This window comes from Staurois parvus, unplaced genomic scaffold (assembly GCF_062004578.1).
Source record: "Staurois parvus isolate SC_StPar_1 unplaced genomic scaffold, SC_StPar_1.0 ptg000925l, whole genome shotgun sequence".
Classification (NCBI taxonomy): Eukaryota; Metazoa; Chordata; class Amphibia; order Anura; family Ranidae; genus Staurois; species Staurois parvus.
Genome location: NW_028318721.1, coordinates 983,842 through 1,009,103, shown reverse-complemented (window position 1 = coordinate 1,009,103; position 25,262 = coordinate 983,842). Strand labels below are relative to the sequence as shown.

Sequence of the window (25,262 nt, the reverse complement as noted above, 5' to 3'; positions counted from 1 at the left end):
CCTATGTTTCAGCATATATGGTGTATATATATTTTTTAAAATTATAGGCACATAGCATATACACCCAACAAGGACCAGCGATGTACTGGTACATCACTGGACTTTGAGTGGTTATACCAGGATGATGCCTGAAGCTGCAGGCATCATCCTGGTAACATTTTTTTCAGCTAGTGATTGGCTTTTATGTAAAAGCAATCCTAGTGGCTAATTAGCTGTAGGATTGCTTTTACAAGCAGTGGGAGTGGAACTTTTTGGTCTAAACTTCACTCGTCGTGTTTGGAGGAAAAAGAATGAGTTGCATTCCAAGAACACCATCCCTGTGAAGCATGGGGGTGGTAACATCATACTTTGGGGCTGCTTTTCTGTGAAGGGGACAGGACGACTACAGTGTATTAAGAAGAGGATGAATGGGGCCATTTATTGTGAGATTTTGAGCAACAACCTCCTTCTCTCAGTCAGAGCATTGAAGATGGGTCGTGGCTGGGTCTTCCAACGACCCGAAGCACACAGCCAGGATAACCAAGGAGTGGCTCCGTAAGAAGCATATCAAGGTTCTTGAGTGGCCTAGCCAGTCTCCAGACCTAAATCCAATAGAACATCTTTGGAGGGAGCTGAAACTCCGTGTTGCTCAGCGACAGCCCCTGAAACCTGACAGATCTAGAGGAGATCTGTGTGGAGGAGTGGGCTAAAATTCCTGTTGCAGTGTGTGCAAACCTGGTCAAGAACTACAGGGAACGTCTGACCTCTGTAATTGCAAACAAAGGCTTCTGTACCAAATATTACCACTGATTTTCTCAGGTGTTCAAATACTTATGTTCAGCAGTGCAAGACAAATTCTTTAAAAATCATACAATGTGATTTCCTGATTTTTTTTTAATTCTGTCTGAGTGGGAATGCACCTACAATGTGAATTTCAGACCCCTCCATGATTTCTAAGTGGGAGAACTTGCAAAATCGCAGGGTGTTCAAATACTTCTGTTCCTCACTGTATGCCCAACATGGACCAGCAGTGTACTGGCACGTCGCTGGACTTTGAGTGGTTATACCGGGTTGATGCCTGCAGCTACAGGCATCATCCTGGTATTGTTTTTTTCAGCTGGTGGTCGGTTTTCATGTAAAAAGAATCCTAGTGGCCAATTTGCTGCTGAATTGTTTTTATGAGCAGCAGGTAGGGACATTCCCCCCCTCCTGCTGCCTTCCACAGTTTTCTTGAGCTCTCCTGTCCCACAGGGGAATCAGAGAATGCATCCGGCAGTTCCGCTGGCTTACCATAGAGCTGGTCAAAGACCAGAATTGCTCCAATCATCTCTATAGTCTTAAGAAATCAGAATCTACGAGCATTTCATCACTTCAGTTTTGCAGGATATAAAAAGCGCCATTTGTAAATCTGGAAAGCATCTGATTACACCGATCTTGGTGAGATTAGATAATGTAAGGGCAGAGGAGATATCTAGAGTCTGATAGACCCCAGAATTCTCAAAAAAGAATATATAACAATGCCCATTGAAGTTATAGAGGATATTTGCATTCGCTGTGATAACATTATAAAAGTGATCCCAAAAAAAAAATGAAAAGGACAGTGTAAAAATAAATAAAAAATTCAAAATAACTACCAAAAAAAAGCACCTTTGCCCCCCTGCGTGCTCGCGCACCTGTGTGCACAAGCGTTGACCCTTGCCGGTATGTAAACAGTGGTTGCACCATGCATGTGAGGCATCGATGTGAATGTCAGATCGAAGGCAGTAATTCTAGCACTAGACCTCCTGTGTAAAAATAAATTGGTGACCTGTAAAAGCTTTTAAAGCGTTGCCTATAGATAATAAAAATGTATGTACTTTGTTGCCATTGCACGGGCATGTTTAATTTAAAAGCTTGTCATGTTTGGTATCGATTTACTCAGCGTAATGTCATCTTTTATATTTTATCAAACAATTGGGCAATATATTGGGTTTTTGTGCATTAAAAGTCTAAAAACTGTGTTTTCCCAAAAGACTTGCGTTTGAAAAATCGCTGTGCAAATACTGTGTGACGTAAAAAATGTCAGCACCCACCATTTTATTCTTTAGGGCCTCTGCTTTAAAAAAATATATAATGTTTGGGGGTTCAAAGTAATTTTCTAGCAAAAAAAAAGTTTTTTCATGTGAACAAAAAGTGTCAGAAAAGACTTGGTCTTGAAGAGTGGGTGATGTGTGGCATAAGCTTGTTATGTTGGCCCTGAAATGCCAGGATAGTAGAAGCAACCCCTCCAAAGGACCCCTTTTTTGGAAAGTAGACACTCCAAGTTATTTGGTAAGAAGCATTTTATTTTGCAGATCTAATTTGTTGCCACAAAAATGTATTTTTTCTTTTTCAAAACCCTGTGACAAAAAGTATGTCTGTAAAATACTCACCATGCCTCTTATCAAATTCCTTGGGGTGTCTACTTTCCAAAAGGGAGTTCTTTGGGGGGGGAGTTTGTACTATCCTGGCATTTTAGAGCCTCCGAAACTGTGATGGGTAGTGGGGAAGTGATGTGAGGAAATATGCCCTTTGAAAGCCTGGAGGTGGTCATTTGATTTTGGGGGCTTGTATGTAGCTAGGGGGCTTGCATGTAGCTAGGCTGCCAAAAAGTCTCTCACATGTGGTATCCCCATACTTGGGAGAAGTAGAAGAATGTGTTTTTGGAGTGTTATTCCACATATACCCATGGCATGCATGAGCAATATATCATCAAAGTGACAACTTTTGTGAAAAAAAAAACAAAAAAAAAATTGTCATACAAAAGGTTTGTGGCAGAAAATAAAATGTTCCATGGACTCATTGTGCTTCTCTGCAAAAACCTTGGGATGTCTACTTTCCAAAAAGGGGACATTTGGGGGGGATTGTACTGCCCTTGCATTTTAGCACCTCAAGAAATGTAATATGCAGTCAGAAAGTAAAAGCTACATAAATTACAATATATATATATATATATATATATATATATATATATATATATATATCATAGCTTGTAGATGCTATAACTTTCACACGAGCCAATTAATATACTCATTGAGATTTTTTTTTTTTTTTTTTTACCAAAGACATGTAGCAGAATACATTTTAGCCTAAATTTATGACTGAGTTTAATGGATATAATTTTATAACCAAAAGTGGAAAAATATCAGGGGGGTTCAAAATTTTCGGTCTTTCTTTTGTTTATAGCGCAAAAAAACACAGAGGTGAAAACATACCACCAAAAGAAAGCTCTAGGTACAGCATTGCATGATCGCACAATTACAAGTTGAAATAGCGCAGTGCCGAACAGTAAAAAATGGCCTGGTCAGGAAGGAAGGGGGGTAAATCTTCAGGAGGGCAAGTGGTTAATATAGTAAGGAGTCCTATCCTTTTGATATGAAAAAATACTGTTTGGTCCTCTGAGTGCCAACTTCACATACATGAATGTATATACCACGCATTTACTCATATTTTATATATATCTATGATGCACACATTTTATATGCCTTCAGTGCCCAGCAGTGCCGCCAGTCGGTGCAGCATCATCAGTGCCTCCTTATCAATGCCCACCAGTGCCCGTCCTATCAGTGCTGCCTACCAGTGCAGCCTCATCAACGCACATCAGTGAAGGAGAAAAATTATCCGTTTGCAAAATTTTATAATAGAAATAAAACCCTTTTTTTTTCAACATTTTCGCTCTTTTGTATATAGTGCAAAAAAAAAACCACCCAGTGGTGATTAAATGGCACCAAAAGAAAGCTCTATTTGTGTGAAAAAAAATGAGAAAAGTTTCATATGGCTACAGTATTGCATGACCATGCAGTTGTCATTCAAAGTGCAAGAGCACTGAAAATTGGCCTGGGTAGGAAGGGGGTAAAAGTGCCCAGTAGGCAAGTGGTTAAAATGTGCTAGCCACTGCAGTCTGTACTGACTAAGGTGGGATTTTCTCGCCAGGTTCCTGATACCTCTGGTTACAGAAAATTTAGTAACACACATCTCCTATTCCTTGATTTTAATGGAAAAAAAAACTGCTAAAGCCTGGTTGCGTAAAGATATTCAGATTACAAAGTTATTCATAATTTGAGTCCCTTGTCTCTGTGAGTGGTCTTAAAGTGTTAAAACAGGACCCGCATTCACTCTATCTGGTCTCCCACAGTACACAGAACATGGAAATGCATTTATTTTAGTAAATATAAACCGCTAAATACCTTTTCTCATCAGCAGTTTTGTGTCTTTTATCAGTGTTCAGCAGAGCACTGGTTAAAGCTTCTAGGAGGAGTTTTTTCTGCTCTTTGAAGATGCAGAACCCTTGACCTCTGTCTGGACAGTGCTGATTGGCCCTGTGCTGATCACATGCACTCTTCCAAGAAAACAAAAATCCTCTCTAGCAATACACACCAAACTGAGCATGTGCAGAGTGTCTCCACACAATATGTCTTATCAGGCCATGAGAGGGACACTGGAAGAAGGGAAGGATCAGAGAAGTCAGGATCAAACAACCTTTTTCCACAATGCAGATGATTAACACCTTAGGTTTCACAGTGAGTATATCAAGCATGCTGCACTGCATATACAGACTGATTTTACTGTTGTGGGTTTAATAACACTTTAAGGTGGTTAAATGTTGTGTATGTACAAAAAGACCCCCCAGTGGGACTTTTTTTTTCAGCAATAAGGTATTACATGTAGATTCAAGAAAACATTTTTGTAAAAGAAATATCAGCTTTATTACATATTTAATATAAAATACATGAATTTAAGAGTAACATCGCTTTGATAATCTTACAGGAAGAGAACATTACCCTGCTGCGTTTTCTGTCATTTCACATTTTTTATCTTCTTCAGGAGGTGAAAAGACAGGGAAAGTTTCTAATAAACGTAAGCAATAAATAGTGAATATGCAAAAAATAAACAGTTGATCAATAGAATTTGTCCCATAGCCAAGGACATTACTTACAAAAACATATATGTTAGAGCAATTATTAGATAGATACATCCAGGATGAAACCACATGAATCCAGGTCCCGATGGAATGTGCCAACCAAGAAAAGCAAGAGGGACAGTTATTGCATTGTTAATCTTTAATTTCTTACACTATTATGGGTAATTATTGCTAATGGTATCTATAATTTTTTTTAAATATATAGGGTGAAGCCAGCCTATATCCCCACGCTAAAGAAATGGTGAAAGTGTTCAACTAAAATAAAAGATTTAAACAAATAATTTGATATTTAAACAAAGCTGCCATTTTAAATAACAAAAACCAATGCAGTGACTAAAAAAAGTGCACATAAACAGCGCTACATTAAAAGACCATATCAAATTAATATAAAAGGATAAAAGAAAAACCTTTCACCAAAAATTATAAAATAAAAATATAATGTGAAAAGTTCAATTAATTCAAGTGGTAAATATCTCTTTAAGACAGTGATGTACCATCCATGTGATCCTGCAGTGATTAACACCCCATTGGATTCAACACTCACCAGAAGCTGGTGAGTAACCAGCAGTGGAAAGGCAAAATCAATCTCCTTAATAATGAATGGTTGTGAAATCTCGAACTGGATAGTCAGCCAGCAGCCCAAAAGAACCTCCAATCAATAGATTATTAAGAAAAGCACTCACATTGAGTCACATGGTAATGCACATTGTATATATACTTCCAATAAGATGGCCGCCCCTCACAGCAGCTAGTGACAGTCTCACCGCACACACTGGTAAACAATAATCACGTGCTCTCATGTCCTAACGTCATGGATTGTTACGCTCTAACGCGTTTCGCCATAACCGATTCCTTCTGAGGGTGTGACCATACTTGAAAGAGAGCAGCCTTATTATAAGGCCGCTCATTAAACCATTGGTTAGATAATTCATTCTCATGACCGCCATCTTGTGGATAAATTTAAGATGACATAGAAATAGACCAATCAATAGTATATTTGGGCATTCTAAAGCCTCTCTCTATACATAACAAGACTGACTGCACAGGTTCAAAGTGCAACCAATTGGACACTTAAATATTCCAGATCAAACTCCACATACAAATAAATAAAAAATTAGAAAAATTATATAAAAGAATAAATAAATTATATGGAATTTTTTAAAATAAATTCAATAATAAAGAATAATTATATTAAATCAACTAATAAGTTAATTAATTAACAATACACATAAATCAGTAATCACTAATAAAACCTATATCTAATTCAATAGTTAAGCCTTTAGGTGTTAAAGCATCAGTAAGGAAAATCCATTTGGTTTCCCTTTTAGATAATTCCCTCACCCTATTGGAGCTTCTCCAAAACACCATCCCTCGGTCTTGGCGAGGTTCCAGAAGGGTGAGGGAATTATCTAAAAGAGAAACCAAATGGATTTTCCTTACTGATGCTTTAACACCTTAAGGCTTAAGTATTGAACTAGGTATTAATTGTTAGTGATTATTGATTTATCCTTTTATATTAATTTGATACTGTCTTTTGACATAGCACTGTTTGTGTACTTTTTTTTTGTCACTGCATATATATATATTTTTTTTTTTTTATTCCCACATGTTACTTCAGTTTTTTCCCTATGAGATCTATGACATCCGTCATACCTGTCACTATATAGTTCTTTTACAAAAATGTTTTCTTCAATATACGTGTAATACCTTATTGCTGCAAAAAAGTCCCACAGGGGGGTCTTTTTGCACATGTGTTTATTTAGGGACGAGCAGCTAAATACTTGACTTCTTTTGGTTAAAATGTTGTTTGTTTTCTTTGTACATTTACAAAATGACAGCTGTCAATAAGTGCTGAATTACATGCTTTTTATACTTAGTCATTATGAGATTGTTTTCTGTATTCTGGAAAAATCCTGGTTGATCCTGCTGCTCTCTATCTCCGCTTTCTGTTCTTGTCCCCAATTCAGCTGGGGATTTGCAGAGCAGTGTTGGCAACTCTGCACATGCTCAGTGAGTTTCTATGTTTAGCATTTCCTTCCTATCACATCTGAACAGCCCATGTGACTATAGTCACATATGTAGGCATATACACAGTGGTAACTGACAGCCTACTCCCTCTTCCATGCCCACTAACCAACTAAACACGATGGGAGCGGGATATTACATCTTGATTGATGGAGGCTTCTCCTCCCTGTTATTTTAAGATACATGCTGGAGGGGAGTGACACAGCCTGTGATTGACAGAAATACACCCACACCATGTTATTGCCAAAATATCATATATTTGGCGATTTAAAACCGTTTATGGATATTATTTTTACTCTGTATTCCAAAGGCTGTAATTTCATTTTGAACATGTGACTAGAAGCTCCTTTTGCTTAGGTTTCCCAGCAGCCAGGCTGGGAAAAATCTGGGTCATGTGACAGATGTATGCCCATTAGGAAAAAGGTACTTGGGTGTTTTGTTTTTTTTAATTGCAATAGAGTGCCATCATCCATATGCAGAAATTAAACTGTGTATGTCTAATATCACTTTAAAAATTACAGCCAAGGACACTAATTATACCATTGCATTTTCAACTCTTAACTTGGTGCAGTTATACAATATTTTTTTTTTTAATCTCTGCCTATGTTGAAACCTACCTGTGCACATTAGTTGAAAATGTACCTGCTGGCTCATTGGATTGTAGAGTGTGTTGGCAGCTGACTAACCTGGCCAGACCAGGCCTGAGCACTGGTAAGTAGGGGTAGGGGCAGAATTGTACATAGCCTGATCAAGGTAGCTGGCACACTTTGGATAGGAATTTCTGGAAAGAATTGCTTAAAGTTAAATTCTAAAAAGGTATAAATGACACACGTTAATGTGAGCGATTAACAACTACTACTGTGGACTATTAACTACTGTTGTATATCAATTTACAAGAGTTTAAAGCTACAATTATGTACAGCATGCTTCTGTTTTTATGTTTCAGCTATACATAAGTGAGGAAAACAGAAAAGCAAATGAAAATGATTTCAAGAAAGCTCTTGACCTGCTGGAATATATCCATGAGGTATGGACTTACTTTTTTATATTAATGGGTTTGTTTTCTACACAGTTTGATACTTGGAAAACCTAATTGATGTAGATGAAACCAAATGGCTTCATGTCAGGCAGGACAAGTGCTGATCTGGGTGGACGTGTGTACATCCTCCAAATTTTGGAAAGTGCACACGGCCTCGGCTGCGCAATCTGTGCCCCTTCGACAATGTGCATTACCAATCAGGATAAGGGTTCTCTAATTGGCCCTTCTGTTAATGTGATGGCTGTGTCCAGTCACAACCATCACAAAATTTAAACAAGCACATCATGTAGTTTGATAAGTTCTCCTCATACTGACAGCGCAGCTGAAGAAGAGGAGAGCCAATGTGTGAGTTACCTGTGATTTGTCACTGGATTTACACTCTGATCACATACAGTGCAGCAATCTGTCCCCAGTGGGCATCCACATCTGTTAATGTGCCAGTGCACATCAACATTTGTCAGTGTCCTAGTGCACCATCTGCCGTAGTGCATGCTAAACATACTAGTGCATGCTAAACATCTGTCTGTGCACCAGCAGCATCTGTTAATGTCCCTACTGCACGATCAACATCTGTCAGTTCCCAGTGCACCAACATCTGTTAGTGTCCCTAGTACACTGTCAACATATCTCGGTGTCCAGTTCACCAGTATCATTTGTTGTTTCCCAGTGCACCAACAAAATTTGTTAGTGTCCCTAGTGTACAATCAACATCTGTCAGTGTCCCAGCGCTCTAACATCTGTCACAATGTCCCAGGGCACCATCAACAGCTGTCAGCAGTGCAGCATCATCATCTGAAGGTCTATAAAAAATTGCACATCAGCAAGGAGGCATTCCAGATTCCGAGTATGACAGATGAGCATAGCGGGGGAACTCTCACTGTCAGACTCAGTTTCTTAATAGGAGCCTGAAGAGAGGAGTATGTCAGTAACTGATTCCGAGGAGGAGCGGCTCTCAACAAAGAGAATGAGATCTGAGGAAGAGTAGGCAACCACCAACAGCACAGTACACCCAGATGATAGGCCAGGTGTTGGGGTGTTGCCTCCACCAGAAAGAAGTAGGGTCCATACTAGCTTATTAGAGATGCCCTTATATGGCCCTATAATTCAGTAGAACTCACAATCCCCCATTTTGTAGCGCACCCAGGACCTCAGCTGGTAACAGAAAATGCTACACCAGTGCATTTTTTTAAATTATTTTTTTACTGATGATTTGTTGAATTCAGTTGTGGACCAGTGCAAATGGTTTGCCAGCCAATTAATTGCCAACCATCCGAATTCATCTTTTGCTCTTCCATTTCAGTGGGAACCTGTCACTATGGAAGGCCTAAGTTTCTCTTGGACTTACACCAAATATGGGACTGACTTTAAAAAAAAAAAATCATAAATGCTTACTCACATATGAAGTGCATAGGACATATGAAATAAATGGTAAAACAATAATGTGACAAAAATGTATGCATTAAATATCATTAAATATACATGTATCACAGTGCAATCAATGTGATAATAAACAAAAAAAAAAGCCCTTCCATTATAAATCTGTGTATCAGTGATGTGATAACAGTAATCACAGCAAATTGTGTCCGGTCCCACACAGTGCTCTGGAGTCCAATATGCAATCCACCACCGCTATGCACTCACCAGAGGGCTACTTGTTTGGTAGCAAATGTAACAAGAGATCTGTATTATTCGCTCTCCAACATCTGTAATGGACCACTTATCCTAAAAGGAAATGCTCACCACAAGGAGCCCGGAAAATGGTATACATAGTATAGTATTTATTTAAAATTATGCATAAAAGCATTCCACGTGGAAAACCGTAAAATCATTAAGTATGCCACATACCAAGATGGCCACAGTTCCGAAGCACGGACCTGGCAGCATGACGTTAGCACATGGGCTCCACCCAATGCGTTTTCGTGCACATGCAACTCCTCAGGGGTACTGCAAGGCCTGCCTCTAATTACCGGGTGTCATTTTGTTGTAGTCCATGCCAGAAGCCGTTTTTTTTTTAAAAAGAACATTTAGTAAACAAAAATATGCTAAGATAATTACCCCATTGCATCACTGTAGGACACTGAGTATCTTTATGGTCACCTATATAATACAACTGGCATCAACCGAAAGCCATTTTATCGGCAATTCCTATCCGATAGATGTACACACATCCAAAATCTCAGTGATGTATCACCATGATATATTAATAATCGATATTCATATGGTCGTGAAAATCAGCACCATCGGTTAGTTGATAATGTCACATATGAAGGATATATTAACTAACGTACATATGAAGTAATGCTACAATATGAGATCAAAAACGATATATCAAAAATGTACTAAGAAAATATATTGGAATATTACTATCCTAAGGAATTAAAGGTATACACACCCGTAATACAGATTAAAAAGCAGGCTATTTAGATCAGTGTGGAATATTATAATAATTACATTTAGAGCAGGGTAAATTTATCCAGAAAAAGAGAAGGGAAAAAAAGGAGCAAAAATATCTATATCACAACTATTATCTGTAAAACAGTTAATGTCTGTTTCCATATTCATGCCCCGAGGCACCAATATACACATCTCATAAATCATTTCGTTTCGAGTTTGGACACCTCTATGTTTGTTACATCCACACCAATGCGATTGTATAATATCAATACCCGTAAACCTAATACCTTTCGAATTTCTTCGATGACACGCTAGAATGCTTAGATCGGGAATGCTCTTTATATCCCTTTTTTATGTTATACAAATGTTTCCTCATTCTATCTCTCATGCGTCTTGTTGTTCCAATATATTGTTTACTGCAAGAATATTTCAGCAAGTTCACAACATATCGGCTATTACAAGAAATGAAAGAATGAATGGTGTAACTTTTCTTAGATGGATGCAAATGAAACGACTTTATTGCACCTACCACCCCCTAATTGGCAGGTCGTACATCTGTTGCAGGGGAAAAAACCTTTGAGATCTGAGAAGAGGGAGATCGACTACGTTAGGTGCAATCTTATCTCTTAGAGTAGGAGCTCTACGGAAAATTACTTCAGGTTTCTCTGGCAAAAAATCTCTCAAGACCAAATCACTTTTGAGAATACTCCAATGCTTAGTGATAATGTTCTTTATCGCTAATTTTTCTGTTCAACACTCACAGATAAAGGGACATATCTTGGAACGTGTAACAATCTTCTGGGTGCTAAGTAAGGTCTCCCTTTCTAACTTATCAAGCAGCCATTTTAGATGATACCATTGGTCAGGTGGCTGTCTTTTTTTCAAGAAATCTACTTCTTAAGGTACCGGTTTGTGAATAAAAATCACTACTATTCAGACAATTGTCTAATTTTTATGAATTGGCCCCTAGGCATGTTCCTCAACCAGAGAGGGTGATGGCGACTATCGGAATAAAACCATTCCTGTCTGTGGGTTTAACATATGATTTAGTAATAATGCAAGTGCCATCATTTACATTAAATCAAGGAAGTTAATTTCTCTCTGACTATATGAGTGAGTTACATTAATATTCAAGTTGGTATTATTAAGGGTACCGACAACATTTTTCAAAGATTCTTCATCCCCTTGCAATAAAAGCACGACGACATCAATATATCGCCGGTAAAATGTTAACTAAGGCCAATTTCTGGAGTAAATTAAATCTTCCTCCCATCATTGAGATAAATGCTTACTGCATGCTGTGCCCATTACGATTAAGACATATAAGAAAAGAATAGTTCCCAACCTTTTAAATGTTGCTAAAGGTTTAATTCCTGTTTATAGGGGGAAAACCAAAAGTACCCTCTATTGAGGACTGTATTAAACAGGTTAATTTTGTTATGGAAGCAGAGGAAAGGATACACACTTGCCAGGGAAGATAAATTAAAGATTTGGATTAACTTTGACTAGCTGAGCGGAGGATGGCACTGAACACAGGTTGGCTTGATGTGATATATGCAGAAACATATGTTAACCACCTCTCACCTGGCCAATGTACATAAACGCCCAGGTGGGAGCTTCCCCGTTTTGAGTGGACGTTCCTATACGTCCCTCAGAACCCATGCCTACCTGAGGCCGCGCAGCAGCACGATTCTGTGATGGCTGTGTCCCTCTGATACAGTCCATCTCGGATCGGGATATGGGCTCTCTTATTGGCCCTCCCGATCACGTAATGGTTGTGTCCAATCACAGCTGTCTCAGAATGTCAACAGACAAATGTCTCTGTAGTGTTTTCCCTCCGCTGAGCGCTGTGAGAGCTCAGTGAGGGGTGGGGGGTGTAGTGTGTTGTTCTGCAAACTGCCAGTTGATCTGTGTAGCAGATGATTTCATTGATCAGTTACACAGATCTGCAGCCATCCCACACCAGTGCACCAAGCACCATTTGTTACTGTCCACATGTCAGCATCTGTCAGTGTCCCACAAACATCTGTCACAGTGTACAGTGCTTAAAACAATAAAAAAATTATAAGTACTGCCCTTGCTCTCGTGCAAAGATGAATGCACGTATTGGTCTCATACGTAAACAGCGATCACCCCACACGTGAGGTATCAGTGTGAACATTATAGCGAGAGCAATAATTCTAGCACCAGACCTCCTCTGTGACTCTAAACTGGTACTCTGTAAAGTCTTGTAAAATGTCGCCTATGGAGATTTTTAAATACCGTAGTTTGGCACCATTCCATAAGCGTGCACAATTTTAAAGCGGGACGTTTGGTATCTATTTACTCGGTGCAATGCCATATTTTCTATTTTACCAAAAATGTTGGTATTATATTGTGTTTGTGTGCATCAAAATTCTTTAACCGCTTCCCACCTGGCCACTGCACATAAATGGGTAGGTGGGATCTTCGCCGTTCTGAGTGGACTTTCCTGAACCTCCTTCAGAATGTGGCTGCACAGCTGCGTGCTCTCGGTATGCACACAGCGCAACGCCGTACGGCAGAAGGGCTCTTTGATTGGCCCTTCTGATCACATGATGGCTGTGTCCAATCACAGCCATCATGTGATGTTCACAAAGCTGTTGGTCAGCTCTGCCTCTCCTCACACAGAGCCCGCTAGTGAGGAGAAGCAGAGCCACTCTGTGTAAAAGACACACATCACCCCATAGTGTCCCCCACACAGCTGTCAGTGCACCAGTTATCCACATCTGTTACACAGTACCAGTGGTCATCCACATTTGTCATTGCATACCAGCGTAAAGTCTACATCTGTACCAGTGATCCACATCTGTACCAGTGATCCACATCTGTAACAGCGTACCAGTATAATTTCCACATCTATACTGGTGATCCACATCTGTCACGGCGTACCAGCGTAATATCCACATCTGTACCAGTGATCCACATCTGTCAGTGTACCAGCGTAAAATTAACATCTGTACCAGTGTTCCACATATGTCACGGTGTACTGTTGGTCATCTGCTTCTGTACCAGTGATCAACATCTGTCACCGCCTACCAGTGTCCTATCCACATCTGTCAGTTTACCAGTGTTCAATATCTGTCACACAGTACTAGTGTAAAATCCACATCAGTACCAGTGATTAACAGCTGTCAGTGTACCAGAGTAAAATCCACACATGTACCGGTGATCAATATCTGTACCAGTGAACATCAAAATCGGCAATATCAACAGTGCAGCATAAACATGTCTAAAAAATTCAAAATGAAGCAAGGTGCCGCGCTAAAATGATCCATTAAAACATATGGACGTGTTCTATTCAAACATCCTCATATAAAATGCAATAAAATAACATAAACCAATACCAAGGTGCAAGTAAAAACGTCACCTAATGGTGACTAATAGGTGTTTGGGCACTAAACCAAATACAGTCTATAGCGTGAGTAGAAAAGATCCCAGATGATCTTCAAAAATCCAATGGCTGGATCCGTGGGTGAGGTGATAGATGTATTCCGTGGGTGAGGTGATAGATGTATAAAGATTGCGCACTCACCAGATACGCAATCACAATGCGCATTTAGAGTAAATAACCTCAAGACATCAAGGATCCTTATGTGGGTCTGGTCAGATCTGGTCAAATGCCCCTCACTGCTTGGTAGTGCTGCCACATTTGGAAATAGCCACTCTGCAGATGTAAATGGCTCCCACCGGAGCTCAAAGAACAAAGGTGTGAACAGATAGTGTGATATCTTTATGACAAGGAGTGTTTATTCCAAATAGATACAGGTAGGAGCAAGGACAATACTGACCCATATGAGTATGCAAATTGACACCTGGGCCCTCTTGGCGCCGGTCAGCGTGACGTCACACCGCTGTAGCCTCTACCTGACGCGTTTTGTGCGAAGGCACGTAGTCATAGGGGGTTAGCTTACAGTGGTGGACGTCTATGGTAAGTTTAAATAGAGAAAATGGCGCATGCGCTGTTTCCGCACGCCATTTTCCAACAGACAAATGTCTCCATAATGGGCGCCATCTTAATGTAGTCCGCCAGACGGCGCATGCACGGGCGCCATCTATATGGAGTTATAAAGTAAACAGTGTAACGAGAATCACCAGAGAAGAATACGTTGCCGCGGAAAACCTTTTTCAGCGCGCACAGAGAAAAACAAAGTTATTATGGATCTGATCTGCACAGATATGGATAATAATTCTCTGGGCCAATAAGTGAAATTATTTGTCACGGTATGGGAGCCTGCCAATTATTAATCCCCTTATTAATGCCTTGTAGCACATGCCCTCAATGTCCTGCTCTGTATTGTTCCAATTGTCCCCTGTGTCACTAGGCCAAATGGCCAAATCAAACTACTCTAGGCCCCCTCCCTCCTGGCCAGCTGGCTGGGAGCTCTCTGCACACCTCCCAACCTGCTTTTCATCTATGCAGACATCATCCCTGCCCCCAGGGTGTCCCTGTCACCAGCCTGATTCTCCCTGGGGTCTAGTGTTCCCTTCCCCCTCCCGGTTGCCAAGGCGACCGAGGAGTGTCCTGCAGCAGTTTAAGAGGTGGATGCTGGGAGCTCCTATTCATTCTGGTGTGCAGTCTGCAAGGGATCTCAAGCTTCGGCGAGACCCTGGTGAATAGACTCTGCAAGCCCACCCCAGCCTCACAGAGACCCAACAGGAGGGAAGAGAAAACCAGAGAAAGCTTGCCTGCGATTGCGAGAGACCCCACAGAAGGGGGAGAGACTATCCCAGCCTGCCTGCTTTTTGCCAGAGGCCCCACAGAAGAGGGAGAGACTACCACAGCCCGTCTGCCAGAGCCAGAGGCCACCCGCCTGATCCGGACTCCACAGGTACCTGCGTTCTGCTTCTACTCCTGGGAGACCAGGCACCCTGTTGGATCCGTGAGTACCTGCTTCCCCACTGTGTTACCTGAACTGTTGCGGTGGTGACTCCTCGCACCCCTCTCCTGTCGGACTACCCCTGTTACAGGGACACCCCCTTGGCTCTCCTAGTGGACTATAAGTGGGTGGGGCCCCCTCGTTACCCTTTAGTGGCAAATCCCACTGCTGCCACCAGTATGTAACGGAGAAAAGGCAGGACAGAACACACAGAGTGGATGGCAGACGCACAAAGCTTTATTGAGACAAACAGACGGCAGTCCTTCAATACGTTGGGTGGCAGAGAGGTTGGCTTTGCCACTAAAGGGTAACGAGGGGGCCCCACCCACTTATAGTCCACTAGGAGAGCCAAGGGGGTGTCCCTGTAACAGGATATCACACTATCTGGCCTCCTTTGTTCTTTGAGCTCCGGTGGGAGCCATTTACATCTGCAGAGTGGCTATTTCCAAATGTGGCAGCACTACCAAGCAGTGAGGGGCATTTGACCAGATCTGACCAGACCCACATAAGGATCCTTGATGTCTTGAGGTTATCTACTCTAAATGCGCATTGTGATTGCGTATCTGGTGAGTGCGCAATCTTTATACATCTATCACCTCACCCACGGATCCAGCCATTGGATTTTTGAAGATCATCTGGGATCTTTTCTACTCACGCTATAGACTGTATTTGGTTTAGTGCCCAAACACCTATTAGTCACCATTAGGTGACGTTTTTACTTGCACCTTGGTATTGGTTTGTTATTTTATTGCATTTTATATGAGGATGTTTGAATAGAACACGTCCATATGTTTTAATGGATCATTTTAGCGCTGCAGCTTGCTTTATTCTGATTATTCTGGAGGTTTATATGGTGCCTTTTTGGTGTTCAGCTGCTGTTTTCTTCCTTTCGACTCATTTATAATTTTACTCTAGCGCTCACTTACCCTGTGATTTAATGTCTAAAAAATTATTCACCAGCGAAGAGGCTTTCCAGCTACTGAGAATGACAGACGAGATTAGCTGGCAACTCCCTCTGTCACACTCAGGTTCTGAGTGAGTCCGAAGAAAGCAGTGGGTCAGCAGAAAGCAGTGGGTCAGCAACAGATTCTGAGGAGAGAGTCCAAACAAAGAGGTTCAGGAGATCTGAGGAGAAGCAGGCATCCGTAGTGCAGTGGCGAGTACAAGCAGCGCAGCACTCCCAGAAGATAGCAGCAGAATGTATTTTGGGGTGTAATTTTGGGTATGTACATGCTATGTGTTAGAAATATCTTATAAAAGGACAACTTTGTGTAAAAAAAATTTCTGAAAACTTGTGGAAAAAAATGACGTTCAAAATATACCTCATAGAATATACATTGGGTAATTCCGTTGTCCTGGTGCTCCAGGGCCTTCAAAAATGTAATAGTCAGGAAATGAGATGTCATTTATACCTTCAGAACGCCTGTAGGTACTACTTGGATGTTGGACCTCTGTATGTGGCCAGGCTGTGGAAAATTCTTACACATGTGGTAACCCCATACTCAGGAGGAGCAGCAGAATGTGCTTTGGGGTGAAGCTGCAAGTATGCACATGCCATGTGAGAGGAATAACCTGTTAATATAACAATTGTATGAAAAAAAGAAAAATTTTATTTACTTTCTTAATTTTCCGAAGAATTGTGGGAAAACATTTACAGGTTCAAAAAACTCACCATGCATCTTACTAAATACCTTGGAATGTCTACTTTCCAAAAAGGGGTAATTTAGGGGGCATTTGTACTGTCCTGGCTTGTTAGTGTCTCAAGAAATGAGATAGGCCATCAGTACATCAGGTGTGATCAAGTTTCAATGATTGGTACCACAGCTTGTAGACTCTAAGACACAGAATGGGATTATTTTTACCAAAGCAATGTAGCAGTATACATTTTGGCCCAAATGTATGAAGAAAAATTACTCGTTTGCCAAATTTTATAACAAACGATAAATGCGTTTTTTGGGGTTTTTTTTCGAAAAATAAACCCAGTGCTAATTAAATACCACCAAAAGAAAGCTCTATTTGTGTGAAAAAAAGGACAAAATTTTTATTTGGGTTCATTCAATGTGTGAGAGCGCTGAAAGCTGAAAATTGGTATGATCAAGAAGGGGGTAAAAGTGCCCTGTATTGAGGTGGAGCCACACCATTACAAATTATTTTTTGACCAGGCTTTTTTTTTTTTTTTTTTTTTTTTTTTAATCCTCATCCTTCCCTCTCATGCACTTACCCATGTAGTTATATGATTAAGGTGTAAATATTTGATATACGCTGAGTAGGGAGGAATGGTGCAGAATTGTCCTGTGTAGGGGGAATTGTTCTATATGGGGTTTATGTTTGAGTATGTGCTCTTGTATTTTATATTACTGATGTACTTGGGAAACACACACACACACAATCCAGAGTGTAGCTCATTATATGGTTCTACAGGCAGAGGAAATGGAAAAGTTTTTCCACCTTTCATGGAAGGTGGTAAGGTTTGCTAGCTTCACCCCTCACAGGTCACCCAGAAAAGCAAAGCTCCTCAACGTCTTAGAGCTCAGAACAATAAAGTTGTTTCTGCCCTCCCTGAGAACCCGCAGGCTTGGCCTTACACTGTCTATAGCTTCAATAGGTCTTATAGTTCCAGTCTTTGGTTGCACCTTTGAGCTGTTGGAAAGCTAAATCACTTTTGATGCTTATCTGCACCACCATGGGTATCAATCCCCTGGGTTTGTGAGGATAGCTAGAGGGGGAGAGTCTGTGGATTAATTTTATCCTCACTGGCTCTTTTTTCCTTCTCTTTTCTCCTCTCGTTGTCCTTCTCTCTCCACCTTTCATTTCCCCCTTTGTCTTTTCAGACCCTTGTCATCCTTTTACTTTGAGCCACAGATCCGCAGCTTAATTGTTTATATAGCAATGTTCTGTGTGGTGCGGGCCCCCTTGCCTTTCTTTCTCGTTGCACCCCTTCCTCAGGGTCCTTTGAGTGCTGCAGGAGGGAAGAATGCCAGTGCCCAGGGAGTGCTACTTCTATTGTGTAGCATAGTCTTTATATTGTGTACTTTAGTTCTTTTGTCCAAATGTTATTATACTTTGTCCAAGTATATACTGGAGGATTTTCACTTTAATGGGTGGTGTGGGTCTTCACAGTTATGTTTCATTGTATATCCTCTTTTGCCCTTACTATGGACGCCATGTTGGCATTCTCTGTACCTGCCTATTTTTGCATGTTGTGTACTTGGTGCATTTATGTTCAGTAAATCATTTATGAAATTAAAAAATGGTTCTGCACCACTTGACCCCCCTTCTCCATGGAAGCCCAATCGGTGCAATCTGACAATGCCATGGCAATAGTCTATATTCGTCCCAATGGAGAACCAGGAATCAAGCAGTCTTGCAGAAAGCAAGACTGATCATCTTCTGGAGGATAAAGTACTGTCTAATAATCTCTGTTGTTCACATCCCGGTTGTGGACAATTGGAAGGCAAATTTTCTCAGCCATTCTTGCCTGGATCAAGGGGAATTGTTCCTCTAGCCCGACATATTCAATCTTCCATGTCAGGAATGGGGGACACTAGATGTGGACATCCAGGCCTCCAGGTTCAGCAACAAGTTGCAACAGTTTTCTGTCCAGGATCAGGGACCCTCCAGCACTGGCAATCAATGCTTTGTGATCTCATGGGCTCAGTTCAGGTTTCTATATGCTCTCCCTTAAGTGAATATGCATCCTCAACTGCCCCGCAAGATAAAGGAAGAGAAGAAAATGGTTATTCTCATTGCACCAAACCGCTCCAGAAGAACATGGTACACACATTCTCAAACTCCTAGGTGATGACCCCTGGCCTCTTTGAATTAGCCAAAACCTGCTCTCCCAGAGCCCCCTGTACCATCCTGCTTCTCTATCACTGGTGATAATGGCATGGGTGCTGAAGCCCACATTACTCAAGGACTGAAAAGGCACTTTGAGTAAAATCTATTACTCTATGTGGAGATCCTTTTTTGCTAGGTGTCAAAACAGGCATTTCAACCCGAGAGACTACTTGGTATTTCGTGTTCTGGCTTTTCTGCAATTGGAACTTGACCAAAACTTGGCTTCACGTTCCAAAAGCCTTTGACGTCGCTCTCTTGCAAAATTGCTTTATTCAAAGTTTCTCATGAATCAAATCCCTATTACAGTGCCCAGTGCTTCCTTGGGATCTCAAACTGATCCTCTGTCCTACAGAAACTAACATTTTGAACCCATTAAAGAACTCCCTTTTGGGTGATTTTTTTTTTTCCTGCAAAAATTGCCTGCAAAAATTGCCTTCTTGGTGGCTGTCAAGTCAGATATGTCCCAGAGTTAGTAGTCCTCTCTTGTAAGGAGCATTTCCTAATCCTTTACAGGGACAAAACTGGTTTTATGCCCAAAACTCTTCTTTCTCCATAAGGTGGTATCTGCCTTCCACCTTAACATAGACATTTTACTACCTTCCTTGTGCCCTGTTCTCAAACAGCCTAAGGAAATTTCTCTCCATTGTGTGGACATATGCAGAGCTGTCAGTCTATCTGAAAATCAGTCTCTATACAGAAAACAGACTATTTATCCTGCCAACAGTGTCTCGAATAGGACACCCTTCCTCCAAATCCACTATATCCAGGTGGATAAAGAGAATTAACTCTTCTGTACCCTTATGTGCTCATTCCACTGGATCAATGGGAGTTCTGTCAGGCATCTGTTGCTCAGCTTTTTAAGGCTGGTTTTCAGTTTACACATTCTCTGAGTTCCACCAGGTAGAACTCCAGGCCTCTGCGAATGCAGCTTTCAGCCTCGAGGTTCTTTCAGCAGCACTATGAGTTGGGTCTTTGACCCCTTTCTGTCAGGATCATTCACACGATTCTGTTTACCCACCTTTCTGAGTCATTGCTTGGATATATCCCAGGGTTTATGGAATTTACAGGTAAGTCACAATTTCTCTTTTTTGCATTGACAAGAAAAACACTACGTATATATTTTACCCACCCACTTGAAAGGTTTTACATAAATATAGACAAATCAGAAATAAATTAATCGTGTTGGGCTCCACTGACAATTGAATAGATAGTTTCAAAAACAATATTAATATCCAAAAAATGTTTTTGCATCCAAATACAATATCACTTTTCCAAGACTAAGTGTCCATATTCAATCCGTGACTTCACACTTTCTGGTGATGCAGACAAAATAATTTGTGTTAAATTCACCACTATTACGCAGTTGTAACAACCATATGTGCACCTTCACTGGCTGTGTTCTCTCCTGGTAAATATGACCAAACCGTTAAGTGAAGTCATATATGGCTTGTGTCCCTTTAAATTGGACTTAGGACTAGATGGGATTGTCACTCTTCAAAATTGGGGATCCCCTCACTTTAATAATCCTCTTCCTCCATAGGTATAAATTAAATAAAGAATAATAAAAACATAGTGCCTTATCTTCTTTTAAAACATTTATTAAACATATAGTGCACTCACATGAAAATACTGATCTAATCGCCTTAAAATGAATCCTCAGTGTGTTTTAGCATTCAATACTGTGTACTTGTTGAGTATTGCCTGTCTCCTTGAGCGTCGTGACATCAGATCCCCTCCCCTACGTGTTATGCCACCGGGTCACATGGGCACCCAGCTGTGAAACCGCAACCCGGCGCAAGGGAGAGATGACGGCCGGTGAAACCAGCGGTGGTGAGGACACCGCTGGACCGAGGGACAGGCAATTGGCTGTATTTTAAAAGTCAGCAGCTACGGTTTTTGTAGCTGCTTTTATTTTTTTTTTTTCAGCTGGAACTACGCTTTAAAGAATTTAAATTTTTGATTTGGCCACTGGGGAAGGTGTTTCTTCATATTAGTGTAGATATTTTTGGTTCAGTCTCTTGCAGTCCTCTGCACAGCAGAGCTTAAGGCTAGGAAAAGGCGTGAAGCAGTCGTTTTGCTGCACTGCATGAAGCATTCTAAAAGGAGGGCAGAACAGAAAGATGAGCTCATTGTTGTGTTACTACTACTTTTACGGGGTGAGGAGAATACATGTAGGTATTACTGAAATGCAACAGAGAAAAAGAGGTTCTCTTGCACTATCAGACAGGGTTTTTGTGTGTGACAGCACTAATTAAATCTCAAGATTGGTTCGGCAGAAAGATTCTTTGACAGGCAAAAGGGGTGTAATAAAAGCACTCATCTGTGTATTTAGCAGGTAGTCTGAAGTTATTTTTTTAATATCCTTCCAGCGTTAATGACAAAAATGTTTGTGTAATATGGTTATGATATGTGTTAAAGCTGATCTCCAGACAAACTGAGAATACTTCAAATCTCCCCCCCCCCCCCAGGGGGCCCCAAATGTTTAGAAAGGTATCAAAAATAAATTTCTACTTATATTTTTTCTTTCCTCAGATTTTCAGTTTCCCACACTGTGATATCACAGGGGGTCAAATAAACTTGGCAGCAGCAGCCACTATTAAACTGACCGCATAGGCAGTAGTAGGGGAGCAGACTTGATAGCTGGATGAGAAAAGTATATACCCTTCTACTGCCAATACTACTAGATATGGAAAGGCCTGGAATAATTGGGATAAGTTTTTTGTTGTGTTTTGTTTTTTTTTCAAAGCAGTATACCTTCTGGAAAAAGTGTATATTATAGTTTTTTACAATGACAAATATATGCTGTTCTCAAACAAGATAAATATGCATTTCTGCCACTAGAGGGCACTGCAGAGGAAAGGTTCCAGTTTAGTTTGCTTGTTGTAATTGTTGAGATACAGTAGACCAGGGGCAGGCAACCTTTGAGAGGTGGAGATCTATCTGAAGACATGAGAGATCAAAGATCAGCGGGGCTTGAGACTTTTCTTTTTTTCTTTTTTTTTTTGCAAGGCCTAACTAAATAGGAAAATTTAGGAAAGTAAGGAAGTAATAAAAAAAAGTCACTGTAAATATATAACCTTGGCATACCTTAACAGTGGGCAGTTTCTCTCAGAGCAGTGGACATTGTCGGTTGGGGCAGTGGATGGTGTGTGGACAGTATCAGTAATACAGTGGATGTTATTTCATGTATTTTTTTTCACTTTTTTTTTTTTTTATACAATTTGTTTTTTTAGGAGCCTAAACATACCCCTGAATTCTCATTTTTCAGACAAAAAAAAAGAACTGAGGGCAGAGATTCATCAGCCCCTCAGCTGCATGGGACGGTGAATGGATGGGAGGCGTGCTTTGCTGAGCGGCTTTCTTTTCATAGTGAAGCATATTAAACACTGTTTACTATGCTTCAGTTAAGAATGGATAGTGATCGGTACTAATCACTGACTGTATTCATTCAGAAAAGCAAAGATAGATGACATACTTACTTGCGCCTTCCCGAAACATCCCATGCAGCAGTTGGCAGGAAAGGTGAGGAGGGGAATCCGTCAGCACTGCGAGGAGGGTGCAATGGAGCACACGGGGGACAGGCAGCACAAAGAAGGGGAACCTGTAGAGGAGGGAAGGCATTTAGTGGAACAGATGGGGTGTATTTTCCACTCTGCAGTAGCTGAATGCCGATGGGAGGAGGAGGAGAAGGCAGCATTCAGCTGCTGAAGGGGGGAAAAATTGGAATTTTTTTTTCAACATACTTACCTGTAAAATTCATTTTTTGGAGTATATCACGGGACACAGCAGGCCATAGTAATGACTATGTGGGTTTTATGCCACCTATAGGTGAATGGACACTGGCTGACCAATCAAACAGGAAGTCCTCCCCATGGAACCCCTCCTACATAGGAAGTACTTGTAGTTTTTTTAGTCAGCAATGAAAATCCAGAAAGATGGGAGGGACCTCTGTGTTCCATGATGTACTCCAAGAAATGGATTTTACAGGTAAGTATGTAGAAAAAAAATCCAATTTTCTTTATTGTACATCACGGGACACAGAGCAGGCAATAATGACTGTGGGTCTTCCCAAAGCAATAACCTTGAGGGGTGGGTGACATCACAATAACCACCGTCAACATCCCAAAAGAAACTATTCAGCTGTTTGTAAAACATTGCGGCCAAAGGCAGAATCCTCCGTGGCTCTGACATCCACCTGGTAAAACCTTGCGAATGTATGCACCGAAGACCATGTTGCAGCCTTGCAAACCTGAGCAACTGACGCCTGATGGCAGATAGCCCAAGAAGCCCCCACACTCCTGGTAAGGGTGTGCTTTAATCAGAAAGGGTGGAACCTTGCTCTTCAAACCATAAATCCAAAGAACAGTGGTATACCACTCAGGCATACAATCCAGATCAATCCACGACAGGTACAGGCTCTGGCTCGCCACCACACACAATGCAACAGGAAGAAGGGTCATCCGCACACCAGAGGATTTATGAATATAGTGTATATATTTATTGATCCATAGGACACACAAAACACCAGGACATGAATACAGGACCTGTTAATGCGTTTCACGCGATCTCGTGCTTAATTCTAACTATGATTTTGTCTTTTCAGCAAGACTAACTATGTAACTATGATTAAGCACGAGATCATGTGAAACTCGATAACAGGTCCTGTATTCATGTCCTGGTGTTTTGTGTGTCCTATGAATCAATAAACATACACTATATTCATCAGTCCTCTGGAGTGCAGTTGACCCTTCTTCCTCTTCAAACCATAGACTTGAATGATTAGCTGACAAATTCAATTAAAAATAGTTGATTGGATGCCGCCTGTCCTCTCCTGGGTCCTTGCTTCAAAATAAACAAGAAATCAGTCTGTCTTATCTGTGCCATCATGCTCTAAAAGACCCTTATTGCCCAAACCAAATCCAGGACATGCAAAGATCATTCTTTTTGCTGACTGAGGCCTAGGAAAGAATGAAGGCAGAACAATGTCCTGATTGGGATGAAAACTACCTTTGGTAATAAAGACGGATGAGGCCATAATACCACCTTATCCTGATGTAAAACCAAAAATGGTTCCCTACAAGAAAGACCTGCCAACTCTGATGCCTTTTTTGCAGAGGTGATTGCCACCAAAAACAGAACCTTTCTTAGCAGAACTAATAATCTCACTGATCGTGTCTGTAAAACTGCCAAGACCAAGTTCAAGTCCCAAGCACACGGGCTGTCTGACAGGAGGAACAGTACGCATCCCTTCCTGTAAAAAGTACAAAGAGAAGTAATCGGTCTTTAAAAGAAAACTGCCAAGGCTGAAGCCTGACCCTTAATAGTACCAACAGCCAACTTCTTTTCTACTCCTGATTGGAGAAAAGAGAAAATTCTCTCAATCAAAAATTTCTCACACCAAGAAATATATGCCTTCCAAGTTCTATAATAAATGTTCCTAGAAACCAGCTTCCTGGTGTTCAACAGCCATGCCGTCAAATTCAGCAACCATAAGGTGCAATATAGGTTCTTGAGACAACAGGTCTCACTGATCTGGCAGAGGCCATGGATTGCCCACTGCTAGCCTGACAATGTTCACGTACCAACAACTCCTGGGCCAGGCTGGTGCCACTAATATAATCGAAATCGCCTTGTCTCAAGTCCTACGTAATAGCCGCGGTAGTAGCTAAATTGATGGGGGAAGCATATGTTAGGGAAAACTGATCCCATGGTATCTACCCCTATCGAAAGAAAGGTACCGCATCCTTGACACAAACCTAGTCCACCTTGCTGTTGAACCTGAATGCCAATAGATCTATGTCTGGGTACTCCCAACGCTGGCAGATTTCCAAAAACACCTCAGGATGCAGAGCCCATTCCGCTGAAAACAATCGCCAACGACTGAGGTAGTCTGCCTGTCAATTCTCTTTCCCTGGAATGAATACTGCTGACAGAAATGGAACATGCCCTTCTGCCCAAGCCAGAATGTGATCTACCTCCTCCTGAGCCCTCCGACTCTTGGTACTGCCTTTGTGGCTGATATATGCCACTGCTGTAGCATTGGCGGACAGGGCCCTGACTGGCCAACCATGAAGCCTGGTCTTCCAATATCTCAGGGCAAACTGCACAGCCCAAAGCTCCAGGATATTAATGGAAAGGATTTTTTCCT

At 41.1% G+C, this 25,262-nt stretch overlaps 1 protein-coding gene across 1 annotated transcript in view; it reads left to right on the top strand.

Annotated features, from left to right (window-relative positions):
* Positions 1-25,262, top strand: part of LOC149442005 (nuclear pore complex protein Nup133-like) — a 227,330-nt gene that overhangs the window by 139,534 nt on the left and 62,534 nt on the right. The window contains exon 8 of the mRNA XM_089656648.1: positions 7,890-7,970. Within this exon, the coding sequence (XP_089512774.1) occupies positions 7,890-7,970 (81 nt within the window). The remainder of the gene's footprint in view (positions 1-7,889; positions 7,971-25,262) is intronic.